Source organism: Falco naumanni, chromosome Z (assembly GCF_017639655.2).
Source record: "Falco naumanni isolate bFalNau1 chromosome Z, bFalNau1.pat, whole genome shotgun sequence".
Lineage (NCBI taxonomy): Eukaryota > Metazoa > Chordata > Aves > Falconiformes > Falconidae > Falco > Falco naumanni.
In genome coordinates, this window is record NC_054080.1 from 40514318 (window position 1) to 40535070 (window position 20753).

The 20753-nt window shown below is 35.8% G+C and overlaps 1 protein-coding gene across 1 annotated transcript in view; it reads right to left on the reverse strand.

The window, feature by feature from the left end:
- Nucleotides 1–3314: 3314 nt before the first annotated feature.
- LRRC2 (leucine rich repeat containing 2) overlaps nucleotides 3315–20753 on the reverse strand; it is a 52332-nt gene continuing 34893 nt past the window's right edge. Inside the window, exons 5-8 of the mRNA XM_040580580.1 lie at nucleotides 7175–7320; nucleotides 5821–5976; nucleotides 4836–4972; nucleotides 3315–3364 (exon numbers count right to left, since the gene is read on the reverse strand). Coding sequence (XP_040436514.1) covers nucleotides 3315–3364; nucleotides 4836–4972; nucleotides 5821–5976; nucleotides 7175–7320 — 489 coding nt within the window. The remainder of the gene's footprint in view (nucleotides 3365–4835; nucleotides 4973–5820; nucleotides 5977–7174; nucleotides 7321–20753) is intronic.

The window sequence follows — 20753 nt, forward strand, 5'->3', positions numbered from 1 at the left end:
TCATAAACCTGTAGGAAATCTGAAAGAAAAATGTTGTGGTGTTCCTGTGTGCATAACACCAGAACTAGTGTACACACAAAAGATCTGACAAGTACTATCAGCTTCAGTAGCTCGGAGGAGCACCACATATATTTGTCAGCTTAAACCCTGACAGTGTAACACATTGCTTTTCCTAAACATGTTGTTTTATATCATTAGATAATACACAGAGGCAAAGGCTGACTCAACCTCCACTTGTCTGGAGCTCTGTAAAGAATGAAAAAAAACATAATGTACAAACCCAATGGAAAACAGAGAAAAGAAACACAATGAAAAGTAATTATCTGATTACTTTTGCACATTGAGCCAGTTAATACATATTCCAATTTCTCCAGTCTTGCTGCTTTTGAATAGCAGCTACTTGTGAAGCAGAAGGAAAGTATTGAGTATGAAGAAGGTAGCATTTGGCAGCCAGTCGCAACTCATAAAAATGCTGAACACAATACATGCATGTCAACATTGCAGCCCAGAAGAAAAAACACATTGCTTTCCTTCAGGTATCTAAATATCTGGCAACAGAAGCTTGAAAATAACATAAATTGCCATTACTGCACACACTTATTTCATTCATAAAAATACTCACTTTCAGAAATAGAAAAAGAAAATATGCAATGTGCCAATAGCAGAATGCTTGGCTCTGTAAGTGTTTTTTAAAGAAAGATAATAGTTCAAAGTAAACTATGAGTAAACCAAGTTGTAGAAAACCAATAAAGTTAGATTAAATACAAAATCAGGTGTTTTCTGACACACAGATTTTGTACTGCAATGGATGACACTATTAAAATTATATTTAACAACATGTGATAAGTATGTTCTCACAGTTTTTGTTGTACAGGACATAGATGCAGAACTCAAATGGAGTTATGTTAAAATTAGGACTTTGAGTTATAGCTGACATTACCCACTGGATGTCTTAGGTGTAACAGAAACAGTTGCACATATATGCCATCTTCCCCTTAAACAGAGGTACTTGACAAATTCTATGACTAAAATAATCCTTTCTTTTGCTGGATAAGGTTTTAGGAATTAACATTCTACAAGACCTAGGAACAAAAGCTCTCAGCCCTGGAGGAATGTACTTGAGGATACTGGTGGATGCAAAAATAGGACATGAGCCAGCAATGTGTACTTGAACACCATAAAGGTACTCATATCCTACATCAAAAGGAGCATGGTCAGCAGGTCAAGCGAAGTGATTCTCTGCCTCTGCTCTGCTCTCATGAGACACTCACCTGGAGTACTGCATCCAGATCTGGTGTCCCCAGTACAAGACAGACATGGCACTATTAGAGCAGTGCCAGAGAAAGGCCGCAAAAAAAGTCAGAGGGCTGAAACACCTCTCCTATGACAAAAGGCTGAGACAGTTGGGGGTTTTCAGCCTGAAGAGTCCAGGGAGACCTTGTTGCAGCTTTTTAAAATATAAAGGGGGTTTATAAGAAAGATGGAGGAAGATTTCTTACCAGTGCCTGTAATGACCAGACAAGGGGTAACAGTTTTTACTTAAAGAGGATGGATTTAGATCGGATCTAAGGAAGAAATTTTTTATGATGAAGATGATGAGACACTGGAACAGGTTTCCCAGAGAAGTTGTGGATGGGACACTGCGTTCCTATGGTTTTCAGTGAATCATGTTAGACTACAGTAGAAATCTAGAAATAGAATTTCAAGTAATGCCAAATCAGATGTCTTACAGAAGTTTATTACATAAATATCAATAGTTAATCAACCAAATTTATAATTTCATTAAAAGAAAGTTTGGTAGGGTAGTTTCAGATGGTCTGATTTCTATAAGCCCACTTTGATTGCCACTATTTTGTCATATTTCAATATCTTCACAATAAAATAAAAAAAGTTTCTGATCTTCCATTATTCCTTCAGATCAATGTCAAGTTTTCTTGGGACTTTTTAAAACTCTCTGTTTGTTCTAGAACTTGCTTAAAATCAGTATTAACACCTAGAGATCAATTTAAGAGAGTTTCGTTTTGGGTAGTTATATCACTGCAGAAGTTTGTGACTGGAAAAATAACACACCTAGTATTTACAAATTCTCTTCTTTCAAAGAATGAATGCTAAAAAATAAAAAGGGAAGAAAACATCAAAACCATTATTTTTTTTAATATGGAAGTCTTGAAGACTACATGCTTCGTTTCTTTGCTTTTTAAATATGACTGACTTAAGTGGCACTTTACTGCACAAAACTAGACATAGCTCATCTCTAATAAAAAAGCAAGACATAAATATTTCCTGTAGCTGTACTCATAAGTTCAAGACTATTTAAATTCTTTTATTTGTCTAATTTGAATCTAAATTCTCAAAGTCCCAATTCTTTTTAGATTAAAAATTTTGATTTATTAAACAAAAAGTATATGCAAAACTAGATTTCCAAAACTCTACAGTATGTACACTTACATAATTATATATAAACAGATTATTAAATTGCAAGCAAAGTAAGTTTCTATGCAGCAAACTCATTCCTAGACTACTTGGAAAATTCCAATAAATGTCCTCAAAATGCTGTAATCTAAAACCATTAGTAGAAGGCCTTTATCATCATTTTGTTGATATTATTTTGTCATACTTCTTAGTCCTTAAAATCTGATTTAATACAATTACATCATAAGACTGCTCAGCCCGGAAGTTTCAGTCACATTGGTACCTGAACTTGGGAACAGGTAAAAGCTTGTAATAGGCTTGAAAAAAGCATCAGAATTGCTACAGTTTTTATATATAAAGTTGTTGAAACTCATCTAAACTAAAACATCTAAACTGAAAATCCTTGAAGAACAGAAAGTAAATGCAAACATCTATGTATGTGTTTGCACTTTAGATACTGTAAAGAGCTAAATGTGTTATATGGTCTTAAGAATATGACAGATCACATTCATATTCTAAATTAATCCTTTCCCGCCCTTATAAAATGAAATCTCTTTTTAAGGTGATGATTTATGTCCCACTTTTTCAACTACAACATATAATGTCTTCATCCTCAAGGCATCTATGCCTGTGTTATACTTTATTACAGTGAATATTTACTTTCAGAGGGTCTATACCTAAATTAGTGGCTGTTGCTGCGGACTTGAAAATACATTGATTTAAAATGTGAAACGGCATCTTATGAAAGCTCTACTGCTCTTTGTCTCATCTGTAGTTACCAGGAACAACTAGAAATTAAAAAACTCATGATGATTTTGAAGTGCTTATGGCCATCTATGGTTTCCAATGTTTTCTATTCAGGTGGATAAAAACAGAGTTATTCTGATATCCACTAGTGATGTTCAAAGTTGAAGACTAAGTAACACTTTCGTAGTGTAGGAAGGCACAGAATCTGCAAAAAGAGAAAAAAGAAATACATCTTAGACTTCAGCTGTGTAATCTGGCACAAATAAATTGGAGACCTTAGCTAGAAACAGCTAGGTTTGGTTTTATTTCAAAAGTATGCTACAAGTCATCTCTGTGCTATCTGTCAGAAATTCAGCTGGCTTGTATTACACAGAACCTATTCCTTCTCCAGTCTGCTTTTCAAAAGCAAGTATTGGTATAATCTATAGCACAAGAGTTCAGCAGTAGGAAATCCAAGACTGATTCATGATCCAACCTCATCATAAAAAGCATGGAGGTAAGTCTTGCCTAGGAAGGCAGAAAAGTGTATCCCTGAGCTGCTTTGCCTCAAAGAAGTATAAAGCTGGCCTGTGCCTGACAGGGCCAAATGCAGGTTTTAGGCAACCTGGTAGGCATTATCTTAAACTCCACATTTCACAAGTACACGGATACAGCTCCATCACAACATATTTCACAAGTATCTCTAAAGCCAAATTATGATCTCAGTTTTTCCTCCATTCCTTCTCTCCCTTTTAACCACTGTTGCTACCATTATCAGAATCTGGCACTTTTATAGCAGACTTCACTTTAGAAGTAGACAGCTTGAATACTCAAATTTGCAGTTTATGGACATCAAAGTACAGAAGTCTAGTATCAGAACATGAAAAGTATGCTGCAGCTGCATCCTGTGGCCTGCCTTTACATTTCTCTTCTACCAGATATTGTAGGACCACTGCACAGGCCACTTACATGAAATTCAAGGAACGAAAAGATACCAAAAGATTCATTCCACCAAAATTCATTTCTGTGCACAAAATCCCAAAGAGATTGAAACAGAATCTATCGGGTATTTTGGTTGACAGGAAGGTTTGCATTTGTTTCCTAAAACGTTTTACTAAACAAGACTACAGAGATTGACAGTTACTTGATTAAGACAAATATAAGTCAGACTAGCAAAATAAAATAACATGTAAACTTCCCGATGCTGTGCATTAAAGATTGTGCAGTGATTTTTGCTACAATAATTTTACAGTGGTTAAGCAATTAGTGCATTGATACAAATAAAAAACATTCTATCAATGCAAAAAGCATTTCATATATACATTGTATTTCTTTTTGAGAAGGAATTCAAAATCACTTTTTCTGCAGGAATTCAAAATCCCTAACGCTAATCCCAAAAAATGTAATTAAATCTGGAGAATTAGGATAATCATTGCATATATTATTATTGAATTAAGGTTAGTGCATGTAAAAATGCACTATTAATTTTATATACATTTGTTCAATAACAGGTGTTTTAGTTAGGGCCCAAACTTTTAATAAAACCCATTGGACATTCTCACTTTCAGTCTTATTTAATACCATAACAGACAATTAGAGTTTAAGGATATTGCTTGTAATGTTAAAAATTAATGCTCTAAATGTATTTCTGCATTTACATCCAAGACAGCAGGAAGTTTACTGCAAGTTACACACACCCCTTTCCTTTAGGTCTTCAATGTATGCTTTCATAAACTCTTTCTCAAATTGCTCTCGTTCACGTTCACTTTCTACAATTTCTTCAGTGTCTTCACATACAATAGTTTCAACTGGGCTGTCCTTGAGACTTATGAATCTAGAGAGAGATTAACACAAAAATATATGCAACAATGCTGAGCATGATGTCATACGGTACATAATATCCCTTTGGTCAATTTGAGTCAGCAGTCTCAGGTATGTACCCTCCCAACCCCTTGCTCATCCTCTGCCTACTGGCCTTTGTGGGGAAGGGCTGAAGAGACAGCTTTGATGCAGCTGGAGCACTGCTCAACAGCAATCAAAAACCTTGTTGCGTTATCAGTATTTTTCTAGCTACCAATACAAAGTCCAGCACTATAAGGGATGCCATGGGGAAAGTTAACTCCATCCCAGCAAGAACCAGTGTAGAGTCTCAAAAGGCTTCATAACCAAAGACCTGAGCATTGCCTGCAGAAATGTAAGATCATTGTAACTGTAGATTAAAAGGCCTTTTAGTCTTACTCTGCATGCAGCAACCAGGTGCTGTTTCACAACAAACAATATATGAACCACAACACTATTTAGCCTTTTATCCAGCCATGGTTCCCACTCCCCACAGAGCACTTTTGACAGCACTGAGCTTATCAACAGCTAACCGCCAGACTACAGGTCCCACTCTGGGACATAGCTTTGTGGCTTCAATTAGAGCTACTATGACCAAGTCTACACAGGAATACAAACACATACAGATGCACTATGTGGGGAACTGGCAGATGAAAATCAGAAAGATGAGGCTTGTCTGGAATTTCCAGTTTCTCTAGTGCCTCCTTAAAGACTCTGATGTAAATTTGGTCAGAATTTGACCACCAGGTGTGGTAGAAACTGATGCTTGTGAAGGTATGTCTTCTGGGTGCATCTACCTTATCTTCTGAAGAACACGTTCCTTTCTTCTTCACTTTTACTTACTTTAAGCCTGTGGTTGACTCACAGACAGCTGTGGGTATCTCAACCAGGTCATCACCACTGACAACTAGCAAGCTGAGCTTTGGCATATTGACCAGAGCTCGTGGAAGATAAGTCAACTTGTTTTTCTGTAGGAGAAGCGTCTGCAGTTGATCTAACCTGTAAAAATGTAAAAGATAAAGGTAACTTAGAATATTTATTTTAGACAGGAACATCTATCCAAAATAGTAATACAGACTTAATCTTGTGTAAAAGAGAACAATTACATGTACCATCTTTGGCTTAAAAATTACTCATATCACACTTTCACAAATCATCATCAACTTTAATGGATATTTCCAGTCATGGTTCAATATTATAGATATTAATAGCATACCTCTGACAAGTGCTCAAAAGCATGCTCAAGTTAAAATGTTACAAAAATTAATGTGCTTCATACAGAAGATGTTGACAGAACATGATATAAAGGCTCACCGTGTGTGCTGCAGAACTAATGAAAAATATGGGTCACCAGCTCACACGTTTGGCCATATGCTGGTTTTTATGAGCTAGATACACCTCTGCTAGGCAGCAAATTCCCATCTACTGTTTTTCACTAGTAATTAGTACTGTGGGGAGCAAAAGAAAGACCAGTTCCTGGTCATTTGGTTCTTTGAAGTTATCCCACTGAAATCAATTTAATGTCAATGTTTTCCAGAAAAAGGCATTGGGCTGCCTTTATTTTATTTCCTTGGCTTTTCTTAAAGCAATAGTAATTTGTGGCTGAGCTTTTAGAAGACAAAAAACATTGAAAACCGATGAAACAAGTTTGTACCATTTGACCAGAAGGGTCCATTCCTAAAACACTGTTGCAGGCTATTGTTTATCAGGCCCATTTGGTTTGTTTGAATTCAGGGAAAGATATTTAGTAAAGTTTCAGTTTACTGTCAACTTGTCAATTTAATCACAGGATTCATGTTAGCTTATTGACATTCTTTGACAATGCAGGCATTGAAACTTTGAGTCTGAATAAGAGTATGTGTTTACTGGGCACAAGATATCCTGACATTTTTGAGTCTTCAGAATGTACATGAGCCTAAGTCTCAAAATTCAAAACCCAAAGTCAAACAAAGAAAACCTTATTTTGCCATGTCTGTGCCTGATTATGATGCTTTAGTATCAAGACTGGCAACTCAGTACGAAATAAACCTATTCTATCAATAATAATTGTAAAGCTTACATTCAAAACTATCTGATGCATTTCCAAATGTGATTTTTTTCGTGTGATTTTTCATTAATGGTGTCCCTTGGAAACCTGTTACTTTCTGGATTTGCTTTATAACTCACAAGCCTGTCAATGAATTAAAACATAAATTACCTGTCTATGTCTTCTGGGAGATCTTTCAGGTTGTTGCTGCTAATATCCAACCACTGCAAATTAGACATCCGGAGTACACAAATTGGAATAGAATGGAACTTGTTTGCTGATATGTCCACAACAGTGACTTGTTTCAGGTTACTTAGCTAGAAAGAAGTGGTGCTTTATTTTAGTTACATTTTGCAGATACAAAAGACATTTCATTAATCAAACACTTTATTTCTCCCAAAGCACTTAGAAAAATAAGAATTGCATGGGGTTTTTTACTCAGCTTTTTGCCAGCCTTATCTCTTAGTCATCATTTCATAGGAAAAAGGATATCAGAAATAACTACCTCCCAAAGTGTTCATCACCTTTCTAACAGTGACAGGGTATTGAATGAAATTTTCATTCTAAAAATACAGTTTCAGATGACACCGAGGCTGGAACCAGACAGTGGCTTGATTCCTTCTTAGGTTACATACGAACTAATCTCTGAAGTGACAATGCACAGCTATGATAATTAATATATACCAGGTTACCATTCCCAAAATCAGAGATTTTATAACTCCCACCAAAAATATATATATATTTCCTTTGTTATAACTCTGTAATGCCCTGAGAGTATATTGCTGGGAGAACCTTGGAAAATGAAACTTCCAATTTAAGCCAACAGAAAATTTAGTCCAATATTTTTCAAAGATCTTTAAAAATATGTCTTCCATACTGAAAACTAAATATATAATAAGGTGCACTAAAGCTTTTTATTTACATACTTTTAAAGGAATTAATATTTTAAGAAACAAAGCTTTAACACAATGAAAGTTAACTACAAATGTAAAATATATCTGTTAAAGAAATAAATGTGTTAAATAAAGCTCTCTGTACTGAATCAATTATTCACACTACCAGTGTTCATAAAACCATGCAGCTAGCTAAAGTGAATGTCAAAGGACTGTGAATGTTAACCAAAAGAAGTATTTTAGAATGGAAATTGTGTCTCTCCGCTTCTAATCACATGTCACCATCACAATCTATCTCTATAATTCCTGGAAAACTATACTATAATATATACTATATATAATATAATAATATATATTAAATAATATATATATATAAAAAATATTATATACTATATATAATATTACATATATACTATAGTGTATATATATACACTATATAGTAGCAAAACAATTTCATTGGTCTTTGACTGAAGGTTTTTTAGAATGTAGAAAATAATTAGGAACCAAAAACCCCAAACCAAATATATTTTCCACTTCCAACGTGAGCAAAATGCAAGCACCAGCATAAAGTATGAAAAAAAATTAGAAAATAATAAAATAAATCTTGAACCTGTGAGAAGGATTTTTTTATTATCATTTATTAAGAATCAAGTCCTGTTTTCTTATATTTTATGGCCAAACTTACTGCAGTACTGCCAGACTTTCCTCTTAATTTGACCATGGACACTTAAAATGTTCACATTCACATCTTGGAGCTATCAGAGCCAGCTTAGACTAGGATTTCTAGTGGATTTTTTTGTTTGCTTGTGGAGTGTGTTTTTTTGTTTTGTTTTTTTCTAGATATAACCTCATAGTGCTGCCAGAGCTTAAAATTTGGGGAAATCTTTTCAGGGAGATTTACTGAAGTTATCCTACTACAAATGGCTACACGATTAAGTTTACCTTTCAGAAATGCAATAGAGGTTCAGAGTTTCTCAATTCAAAGATATAATTTTGAAATCTGACCACTGCATTAAAAAAGCCTTGGTGATGCATTACAATGGAAATGTCTCACTCCTGATTCAGATCAGGCAAGCACACATTTTATTCTGACACTTCTCACTTCCAAACTATTCTGTCATTTTGAGGACTGACTACTAGCAATAAACACTCACTTCTGTACTGTAAATTTCCCAGATACTGAATCTTTTTTCCAACAAAGCAGAACCTCCTTCTCAACAAGGAAAGCAAAGTGACTTGTCTAGATTGTAGCAATGGCAGAATACAGAAGAAATTGGCACCATCTTTACACTGCATTTACTTTGTGGTTTCAAATTATTGTCACAATTCCAAATCCCAAGCAAATATTTCAAGTTTCTCTGCAGTCAGAAAGATTTGTTAATACTGCTGACATTCCTTACAACAAACTCTGTGCAAAAGGAATTTAACAGGCACAGAATTAAAACAATGTCCCACAGGCTTAAATGCCACCCAAAATGTTCTCAAACCATCCCAAAATAAGTCATAGTCTTTTAAACACCAACCACCAGATCGTTTTAAAATAAACTGACATCAATGTTCACCCAAGTTCCTAAACACTTTGCTTTCACGTGCAGTCACCTGTCACGCTGAAACAACTTGGTAACATTAACACTAAGTGGTAAAATGATATTTCTTCAACAGCAGTAACTAGTTCTATATGTTTTCCTGGAAACTTTTGGTTGCATTAAAAATTACATTAATAGCATTAATAGAGCAAGCGCTATTATTTTTATATATATAAACAGAGCTATTCCTGCCATTTTTCATATAGTATTGAAATTAATACTTCATTAAATGAAAACCTACATTTTCCAGGAGTTTGTATTTCCATAAATATGTACCAACAAAATATAATGCCATGGACACTCTTGATATAAAGCTTGGTTCAGCCTGCCACAGAATATATGGAGCTGTGATTATATTGTGTAAGCTGTAAACCCTCAGTACTTGTTCTTTTAGCATAATATTTAACAAAACCTCTCAATTTTCTGTAGTATATTGAAACCTAATGGAATTTTTATTTAACCTGTCTGATATGTTACCAACAAACATCTATGATATATGATGCTCTGGAAATTATGGCAGCTACGTATTATATTTTCTAAAGAAAATTCCATGTATTTTATTTCTTCTTGAAGGACTGATGTATTTTTGCACCTTTTATAACATTTCATTTTCAAACAAGCATGGATCCCTTATCATTTTTTACGTTATAATTTATTTTTGCTTGATGTTGATTTTTGCTATTTTCCTCTATTATGTGACTTTGGATCAATCAATATAAGGCTTCATGTAAGTTCCATTTTGAAAAATAGCTATATTTGATAGTCTAGCTACCTGGACTGACTTATTGTGGTCTTTACGTTTAATCACTGTTGTCATTTTTATTTGACAAACTGCCCCATTTTGCTTATCTTAATAATTTTGTTCATAGACATAATCCAGATAACATTGTAGAACTCCACTACCTCTCTTTCCTTCTGGCAGTTAAACCTTCAGTTGAAAGAAAAGGACACCATGTCCTGGGTTGAACAAGTTATTTAATAAACGAGTGTGGTTTTATTTCTTTTCTGCTTTTTGCCATGAAAGGGACTTACTGCTAAGGTTGCATGCAAGTTTATCATAAGTTGCCTACTAATTAGCACCAAAAAATGAAAAGATGTAAAGTCTGGTCAAGCCTTACCACAAAAATACTGTATTTTCTAATTACATGTCAGCATTCTGTGACAGAAACAGCATCCCATCAACATCAATATATGACAAGACATATAAAGTATTAACCCAGAAAAGTCTGTCAATGCATTACAAAAAGGCTTTTGCCCAGAAATTTCAGATTCAATGAATTAAAAAAAAAAAACTTGTACCACTTCAGTAGAATCAGGATATGTTGTCTCCCAAAACACAGATTAGTACTCAGCATCACATTAGCTTGCTGAAAGCGGTACAGTATATATGAGAAAGGACCACCCTCGGTGCAAACTGCACAGTCACCCACTCAGATCTCACACATTCAAACAAGATCCCCAGCCTTTCTTTCACAGAGTTGTAAGTTTAACCTCTTCTATAGTGTCATTGACATTCCTGGAGAAAAGAACCAGTTAAAGAAACACATACAAGCATCTTTAGAGGCAAAAGGTACATTTCATGAGATATACTTGTGTATCTGTAGCCCAGTTCACCATCAGATTTCCAGAATGGACTCTTGGAGGCAAAGGCATCTAACAGTCAACGCCACCCCTTAATAACAAGGTATTCATTCATGTATTTTATGACAAAATCAACTGAAGCATAAAAATGCTTGACTTTAAACAGCACTTCATTTGGTGGTACCATGATAAGCTAAATCCAAGAAATGTATGTGGATGCAAGTCTTCACGCAAATGGCAATGCTAAAATCTTACATCTTTTGCAGAGTTAATCCACAATCAGACACTGCTATTCTGATGCAAACTGTTTACTTGGAAGTTTATCATTTATCCCCTTTCATCTTTAGAGCATTACCATCATTCAAACACCTAATGTTTAAAGCCAATTATAGCTATGATGATCTAAGCATTAAAAGTTCATAGAAAGGGACTTTGCTTTTTATTAGAGGAGGTTTTGTATACACAAATCTTTCATCAGGTCTGCAAAGAATGAGCAAACTGACTATATGCAATATTCACAAAAATGTCAGGTCTTGAGCATTCACAGGTGATTAAAGAACCAGACAGCAATACAAGAAGCTTCATACAGTTAAAAAACCCCAAGAATGTGGGTCATGTGTTTAAGTTTAGGAGTTGTTCCAAGTGAATGGATGTTGCATGCATGAAATTAAGTACCCAATTAATGATTTTCTGGGCTGAATCCAAAACAAGTCTGCTGTCTCAAAAAATAAATTTATGTTGAGTAGTTACATTAAATTTTCATAGTATTGCTGCTGCAGCTACATGCAGTCTGCATATATTGCTCCACTTTGCCATCATAAAGTCATCTCATATTCACATCTCCAAAACTTGTAAATAAAGGACACGCATTAGAATGGAAAGCTAGGCTCTACCAAAAGTCAATTACAGGTTTCTCATCAACTTAAATGGATCCAGTAGCTCACCTTGTGCTCATACTTTTCAGAAGTTTTTATTAACACCATTAGAAAAGGAAGAGCAGCAACGTCAATAGCATACAGGCATTAACTGACCTCTCCAGAATGTCTCTATAGGAAGTGTTCTTTGAATATATCCAAAGACCCTTTTAAGATATTTTCTGTTCTTCCACCAAGAGACGACTAAAATTGCTCACTTTCACAACGGAATAGAGACAAAGCCAAAAACCTTTTCCATTTCTGCTTCAAGATACAATAGTGATTAAAGTGATACTATTCAAGTGGTACCATCTTCCTTATGATTTAAACATATACAACAATTCTGGTTTGCCATGACAATACTCTGTAGTCTGTGAAGTTTCTTTTCTGATTTTAAAAACTGAGTATGATCATTTCAATCCATTCTGAAACCCAGAGTAAATTACTATTTGCCAAAGTGGGGCAAGGGGAAAACACCCAGAAAAGAAGGCAATTTTATTTTGTAGCTGCTCAGAAAACATATTATAAAGAAAGTTGACAACAACAACAAAAAAATTTAATACACTGGTTGATGGTACTGTTTTGCATTGATAAATTAGTAACTACTCACTTGAAAGGAAAAAAATGTCAAGGATATTTGAAGAGATAATATCAGTAAAAGGGAACCAGGTAATGGCACGATATGGACAGAAACAAAACAAATAATAAGAAAATTTATATAAGAAAAACATTCAAGTGAAACTAAGAATATGGTCTAATGGCTCTAACCTATTACAGTAGCACCGTTTTGGCAATTGGTGATGAAATCTTTTCACCTTATATATATTAATGCTAGGCAATGAGAACAGATTTCTACAACTGATTGAATAGATATATCCTGATAAACTTGGAAGCAAGACTTGCGTGGAATGTCAGCCAGAAAGCAGCTTGCTTATAAATGTAAGTGGAAGACACAATTTTAAGGGTAAAAAGACATTCTGACTTCAGCAGAGGTCAGAAAGTTTGTGATTTGTGAGCTGCTTCCTAGTAAGCCAGGAGTAACTATCTTCATGGTTTTTTGCTTTAAAAACAGAAATGGTAGAACTTTTTGTCTTGGCACAGAGAAACTTCACTAAAATGCACAAAATTCTTGCCTGCTGTGGTGCTGAGCACCAGAGCAGTTTGACAAATACTAATAATTGGCTACCAAGCAGGAGAACCCTGCAACTTGGAACTGGATTTATCTGCATCTGAAGCAGGAATTTCGTAAAGAAAATCCTCAAATTCAGCAAAGTCACAATGGAGACAAATCTGTTTTGCACCCTGTGACATATCTGGTCTTGAATTAGACCTTATCTAGTTGAGCAAACTGTTGCAAAATGTCTATCATCAAAATTATTTTTCTTTTACTGCCACAGACTACATGTGCATGACACTGATAGTACACAAACGTACAATTGAGAACATTGTCAACAATTGAACACGACAGTTCACAGCTTTGTGGCTTGCCAGGATTATAGCAAATTTTCTCTCCCTCCTCTCCTTTTCTTTCTCATACTGTTGTTAGATACATGCTGGGGCCGGGGGGTGGGGGGGTGGGAGGGGAGGGGAGGGGGGGGGGGAGGGGGGTGTTATACACTTTCTGTCAGGTGGTGACAAGCCTAACAGGAAAAATTTTGAGTTCATCTCTTCCCAAAGGATTATTTTCTTTCGATATTATAACAATATTTTTAGGAGGCTTTATGTCTTCCTGTGATACAAACATGTAAAACTTGGAAATACAGTTAATATTAGTAAAAGACTCAGATATGGGAGAGATCTTTTCCTGACCTGGAGAGGAAAGCTGAGGAATGGCACGTTATAGACACTGTGGGAGAGTTTTTTGCACAAATAGATATTTGACTACTTTCTAAGAACTTGTGGATGCAAATAAGGGCATGAGGCTATAAGTTCTTGTTGTTTTTAGTGTTTCATTGCCATTTTGAACTATTCCATGCAGGCTGTGTCCAAGTAACCCAGATGTGTCCAAGTAATTTAAGGTATTAAATTATTATTTCCTTATTAAGTGTCTTCTAATAAAAATATAACTGAATACTTATTCATATACTTACTTATGAAACCTTGTAGGGAATCTTGAAGGGTTTTCAAGATTGATTTTACGGGAAGAATTCCCCTGACATGGAATTTACAGAGAGCTGGCACAGGCACTGGACACATTGCAGCCCTCCAATAACACCACCCAGCCACATGATCTTTGGTACTGCCCCATGGATGAGAACATAGGAAGCCTACAAACCTCATCTGCTTTTTACTGGAAATTCTTTAAAGTTTCATTACTTTTTTTTTTCCTTATACACTAATGAAGAAGTTGTTGAAATCATCTTTTTTAAAAAAACAAAACAAAAAAAAAAAAAATGGACTGCATAGAAAAGTATCTGGCCAGGTCCTCAAAGTAGCTAAGAAGCTTCTATATTTCAGGCAAGCTTCTAGTTCTAAATTACATCAGGAGCTCTTCCATCAAGTCAGAGTACCTCAGAAAGAGGTAGGCACAAATACAACTGAAGGCTTGGTCCATAATCCTCCATTGGATTTCTAAATTTTGTCCTGTGTCTCTTAAACAACAGGAAAAAGATGTCTAATAAAATCAGTCACTTGGCCTGTCCCTGCATATTTACTTAGAAGATAAATTGCATAGAATCAGGTTTCATGGTACTGAAACAGTATAAACTCAGATGCATTTTACACTTTTTCTTTTATGTGCTGTATTAATATAGGCAGCTTCCAAACAAATGTTTTATTACCCAGTCACCTTCAGATTGTGTTCCAGCAACTTATCTTTTACTTAGATACACATTGCTGCTGGACACATATATTCCCCTAGTAATTTTTTAATAATAAACAACAAAAAACTTCTGCATATTTGTGTATATCATGTGCAATGCCAGATAATATTTTCTGTTGAACATGACATTTTGCAAATACCTATGTAATGCTTTGAGCATATAAAAACAAGAATATAACAAAAGAAACTATGACTACTGAACAAATACTTAGAAGAAGTAACATTTATTATCAGCAGCACGCATCTAAAACTGTCAAGATTTTCACAACTGCAAATAAAACCTAATATGGAGAGGTGCAAGCTAATAGAAGAACAGTGAACTACACACATTTATTTGACTGAAACATGGGAAAAGATGAAAAGAAAAAAGTAACTGTATATAACTCAGTGAAAGTCTTGTGTTCAGTATGCACTACTGGTCAAAAAAGCAAATGGATAGTTAGACATGTATATAATGTGATAGGACATATATATATATATAATGTGATAACCAATAATTAAACCCTAAATTATTTGCCACTAACTAAAACAATTGTACACCTACATACAAAACACCATGGTTCTTGTCAGTTTTTCTCAAGGAAAAACACAAGAGCAGATGGTATTCAGAAATGAACAACAGTAATGGAATGGAAAGACTTATTTTTGTTAATTTTTGGGTTTGCAATAGTTCTGAAAAACCTAAATCAAGATTAGGAAAGACTGTAAAGATTGGAACAGCTGAGCAAGAAATGGTAAATTCATGGTGCATTCTTCCTTCAAAATACAAGAGCACTATAACCAAAAAGCATAGCACTTCCCAATAACATGAAACTTCTAGAAAATTAGAGTATAGGTTTTGCAACAACAAAAGGTTTTCCAGTTTAGAACTCTGCAGAATTCAGAGGAAGCTGACATTTACACAAATAATGAAAAACTCTATTTCAATGTCACAGTTCAAATAAGCACAGTTCAGATTTTTTCAGCCTCAGAAAATGGCACAAACACTGATTTTCTAGCAGAATAATACTGAACACTTTATACGCAGCTTGCTTATTGAGATTTCAAAGGTGAAAGCTACTGAAAATTGAATCCTTTGGAAAGCAGATCTGCAACTTAGCAGTGTATTACAATACTAACAACATTATTACCAGAGCATGTAGAACTGCAAATAAAGCTCTGTGATGCTGTGCTACAAACACCCATGTTGAGAGATCTCTCCTTTGCAGCTTTAACACCATTAACAGCCATGACAAGCCAATGAGCAAAAGCAAACAGAAACACAGTGGCAAGAAGTCACATACCAAGGTCAAAAAAAAAGTCAGGGGAAGTAAACACAGGTTTTCTTATTTCTAGTCTTGAGATACTAAGGACCACTCCAAGTATGTATTATGAAAAGTCTCAGGCACCTATCAAGATTTTCTTTGATTATGGTATTAAAATTAATGGGGATTTAAGGTGCTCTATATTTTTTGTAACCTCCTAATTTCTTTCCCTTTTTAAAAAAATGTACTCCAGCATTCTACAATTCTGAAGCATCACATTATGTCCTCAAGTCTAGTCAACCATTTTATTGCCTCTAACCAAGCATTTCAAAGAGCATTTTGTATTAGTAACCTGAAGTCTTGGAGCCAGCTTCTGAGAATGAAAAATATTTCAAGTCTATTAAAGCAGTTTGGGATAGCCTTGCCTCTTCTTAACCATCTCCCTGCCTTGCAAGGACAGTATTTAAATCAAAACTAACAAAAAAAAACAAACCAAGACAAACAAACAAAAAGAAACCACTAGTAACATGCAGAAAAAAGACCAGTGAATCATGAAATGGTGATGCCCATGTGTGATCCTGACTCATGTATCTTCTAATTCATTACAGCCCTTCTGCCACCACAATCACACAGGTCAGACAAAACTTTTAACTGACCAGCTCTGTATGTCAAGATGAGACAAACAGCAGTCTCTAGACAGCTTGGCAGCCAGCGTATGCCACCTGACAGGATTGAAGCTAGGCATCATAGCCCTCAGCAGCAGTCTAGCAGTGCATGCTCTCCCCAGTCATGTATCCTATAACCAGACAGTCAGGGGAAGTTCTGTCACAGTCATACATATTTTTCACGCAAGATCTACATACAGGTGGGCACTGGCCACATACACCTGGCATCCACACTGCCCATGTAAACTACTGCGGGGAGTCTCAAGTTTTGGGTGAAGGAATTTGGCAGATTAACAGTATCACCTCAGGTTAGTCCACAAAGCAATTGGATGATGTGGCTGGAATAACGTAAGTGATGTGGAAGGAAACGAAGCATATGTCAATTAAAAATAGATAGGAACTAAAAAAATACCAGGATCTATTTTTCAAAGCAAAAGACAAGGGAAGTCTTGAAAATCTCATTCATGCAAAGCTGCATTTACACCATGAAGCATGAAGTTACTTTAACTTGACCGTAACCTTCATAACTTGTGGGTTTATTGTTCATAAAACTACCCACATCCTTCTGAACTCCAGCAGCAGTAGCCAGCTTTATAACAACTCACAATAGTGGACTAGGTAAATAATCTAAATGGTGGTGAAGAGTCATCTCTCTTTCTATATTTGTTCTGACTTTCCCAGCCATTAGTTTCTTAACCTGAAACTCATTGTGCTTTACACTGCAGTTTGGAAGCATGACAGAGGCCCAGGTTTGTGAGCTGGTTGTCTCTTCAGTAAGAAAAGCAGGAACCACTGTGCCGTATCCTCTACTGGATTCACTTGTGTATTCAGCATCATTTCCATTTCATGTTGGGTCTAATCTACACTCTTTTGCCTAGCACTAGTCAAGGAAAGAGCTTAACTGACTGAGCTCTATATGGGAAAAAAAAAATCAATTAATTCTGCTTTTAGCTGATAGGGCTGACTCTTGTCTTTATGCCTTTGCCACTGATCAATGATGGTTAATAAAAATCACAGTCAGCCTTACCAAGTGTTGTTTACAGCTGTGAGAATTTGATCAATGATGTAACTACCTATAATTAGTTAACAACTGATAAGAATGTATTCAGCAATAAATTAAATGCCTTAACTTCAGTTTGATTCTCCAACTTTATTCTTCTTACAGAATAAATCATACCTCTCATTAGTTGCACTTTATGGAATAAAAAATAGCATATTTTTCTCTCCCTTCACCTACAACTCCCTTCTCACTCTCATTAATCCATGTATGTGGGCACCAGAGATATTTTTCTTTAAGTTAAAATATGCAAATGTGATAGTGTTATGTATTTGTTCTCTTATTAAGTAGTTATATAAAATCTGTCTCATTATGTAACTGGTGAACAGAGGTTATATAACCAGGATTTCAAAAAACTATTTTGCTATTGGACTTCATAAGATTTTGAACTGTTTTCAGAGAAAGCAGGACTGGAACAGTACCAAATACTCTTTCCTACCATTGAATTCTTTTACAGTTAGATTCATGCTTTTTCTAACAACATAGCCATGTTGTGGTGTTCACATTGTGCCCTTTTGCCCATTGTTAAGTCTTCCCTTACACTGTAAAACTACTTCTCTGTCATTCCCTACTATACAAAAAATTCAGACTGTGAAAGGTGATGTTACTTTTATTGAACTCATGTGAAAGGTAAAGGAGAGGTCGCTGGCACCACAGCATGGAGGTAGGCATGGGTCGGTTCTCCAATGAAGTGGGATGTTATTATTAGCTACTGACTTGTTCTGATAGTGGAGTGGTTTTGAGTGATGCTATATTAATTGGTAGACTTTGGAAGCACAGTGTCAAGAACAGGATCAACTGACACACTTTCCTGTGCTTAAGTGCATAATCCTGTTTCCTAACATAGATCCATGCCCTTCTTTAGCCCCTTGTCTATTAAAACATTTGTGAGAGCTCCTGCAGCAGTAAGGTGTCCATGAATCTCCTCTGACACCTAACACCTTTGCACCTGCTCTTTTGGGTTTCACACCCCTCCTGCTAGCATTTGATATTACATCTTATACCAGTTCCGTAAAACAGCTGTTGCTTTGCATGGATTGACAGCACTTTGGCCAACTGTATCGGAAAGCAACTCGTCAGGAGCACTGAACAAATCTGAAGAGAATGCAAGCAATGAGCAAAGAAAGGCAAGATGAAATCCTGTCTAACAGAAATGCAAGCCAACAACTGGAAAAACAATTCTGAGGCTGCAAAATGTATGCACAGAAATGGTGGTCTGATTAAAATCAGCTGCACTTTTGCCAGTGATTTAAAAAGAAAAATTTCACCAGAGGTTGGCTTAATGCTGTTGGCTTCACAGTAGCAAGTTAAGCCCTTTATTATACCACTCTTCTCTGCTTTGTGGTCCTGAAAATCCTACACAAATAAAATTTGGGGTTTAATACATAAAATGCATGACTCCTTTGTAAATATCTAAAATTTCTACAAATGTGAAAATTTTGCAGGTTCTTTATAATCCCATTAAATGAGAGAGGCAGGAGCTAAGGATGAACTTGTCTGGTGCCAGACTCAATAGTGAAATCCCTGGGAGATTAATGTCCTGTACCTCCTTATGTGTATATTTTTCATTTTTATAATGGTTACATACATTAAAAAAAAATGGCAAGGGAAAGAAACAGGTTTGGAAGTTTACAGCTTTAAAGAATAACGGGCTGGTAAAACAACCTGTCTTTTTACATTTCTATTGAGACTGCTGGTGTCCTGCCTGCATACCCAGGGTATGACTTTGGGAAGTGTGAGTCACAGATCATGAAGACATATTACATAGAAATGCCCAGTAGGGATGTATTTGAAGTGTGCCCACACTTGCATAGTACTTCTGCCTCTGCTCTTCCTGCTAAATGTTTTCCTTTGCTAAGTAGGACTGGTCAGAAAAACAGAATCAGACCAAAAAAGCCTGAAAACTTTCCAGCTGCTAAATCTGAGTTCTTAAATTTCGGTTCTTAAAGGAAGCTTCTAAGAAAGATGGGGACAGACTTTTTAGTAGGGTCTGTAGCGACAGGACAAAGCATAATGATTTTCAACTAAAAGAGGGTAGGTTCAGACTAGATATAAGGAAGAAATTTCTTATGATGTGGGTGGCGAAACACTGGAACAGGTTGCCCAGACAGCCTCATCCCTGGAAGCATTCAACATGATATAGGTGAAGATGTCCCTGCTTATTACAGGGGTGTTGGACTAGCTGACCTCTAATGATTCCTTCCAATCTAATGCATTTTATGATTGTATGATTTTGAAAGTTCCCAAAGTCTGTACTTGCTTATATCAGGACTTAGCTGAAACCTTCTATGCATCAGAAATACAAGATTTTATTTGATCTGTTGAAAACACAGTGTGCTAAAACAGCCAGAAAGCATAACCTTGCCATTTCTCTGAACTTCAAAGATCAGTTTATACAGGATTGACATGGAAAAGCAGGCTTACATACATATGCTCCTTCTTTGACAAAGTATTCATATGCTGTAACAGTCTCTGTCTCAGTCCTTCTCTTTGTACTACCCAGACCTCACAGAGAATACAAAAAACATTTCAGATTGCTTGCTGGGACTGCTCAGACGTGGTATGGAACACTGTTCAAAGCAGAATAACTTTGCAAAGCCCCTTTTCAATTTATTTTCAATATCAGAACATCTACCTGTAAGCATTTCTGTCTTGCTGTTGGTAGCACGGATTGTCTTGCCTGTCCTGTGACTGACAGCATATGCCACACCAGATAGTGAAGATGGAGGAAATAAGAATTTCTTTATCTTCCCTCTCTTCTCCCTAAAGTTTCTTTGGGTCACAGATATATAGATACGTTTGGCTAATGTAACATTATTAGCATTTTACAGTATGGAAGAACTAGCCCTTCAACAGAGCAAAGCTGTCTCTTTGAAGTATCAGCACAAAGCAGGTATTCTGCCGTGCACAGGTAATGTTAATTGGGTGATTCAGTATGCAACTGTAGACAGCAATACTTTCTGAAGGAAGCACACCTCAAAATAAGGTC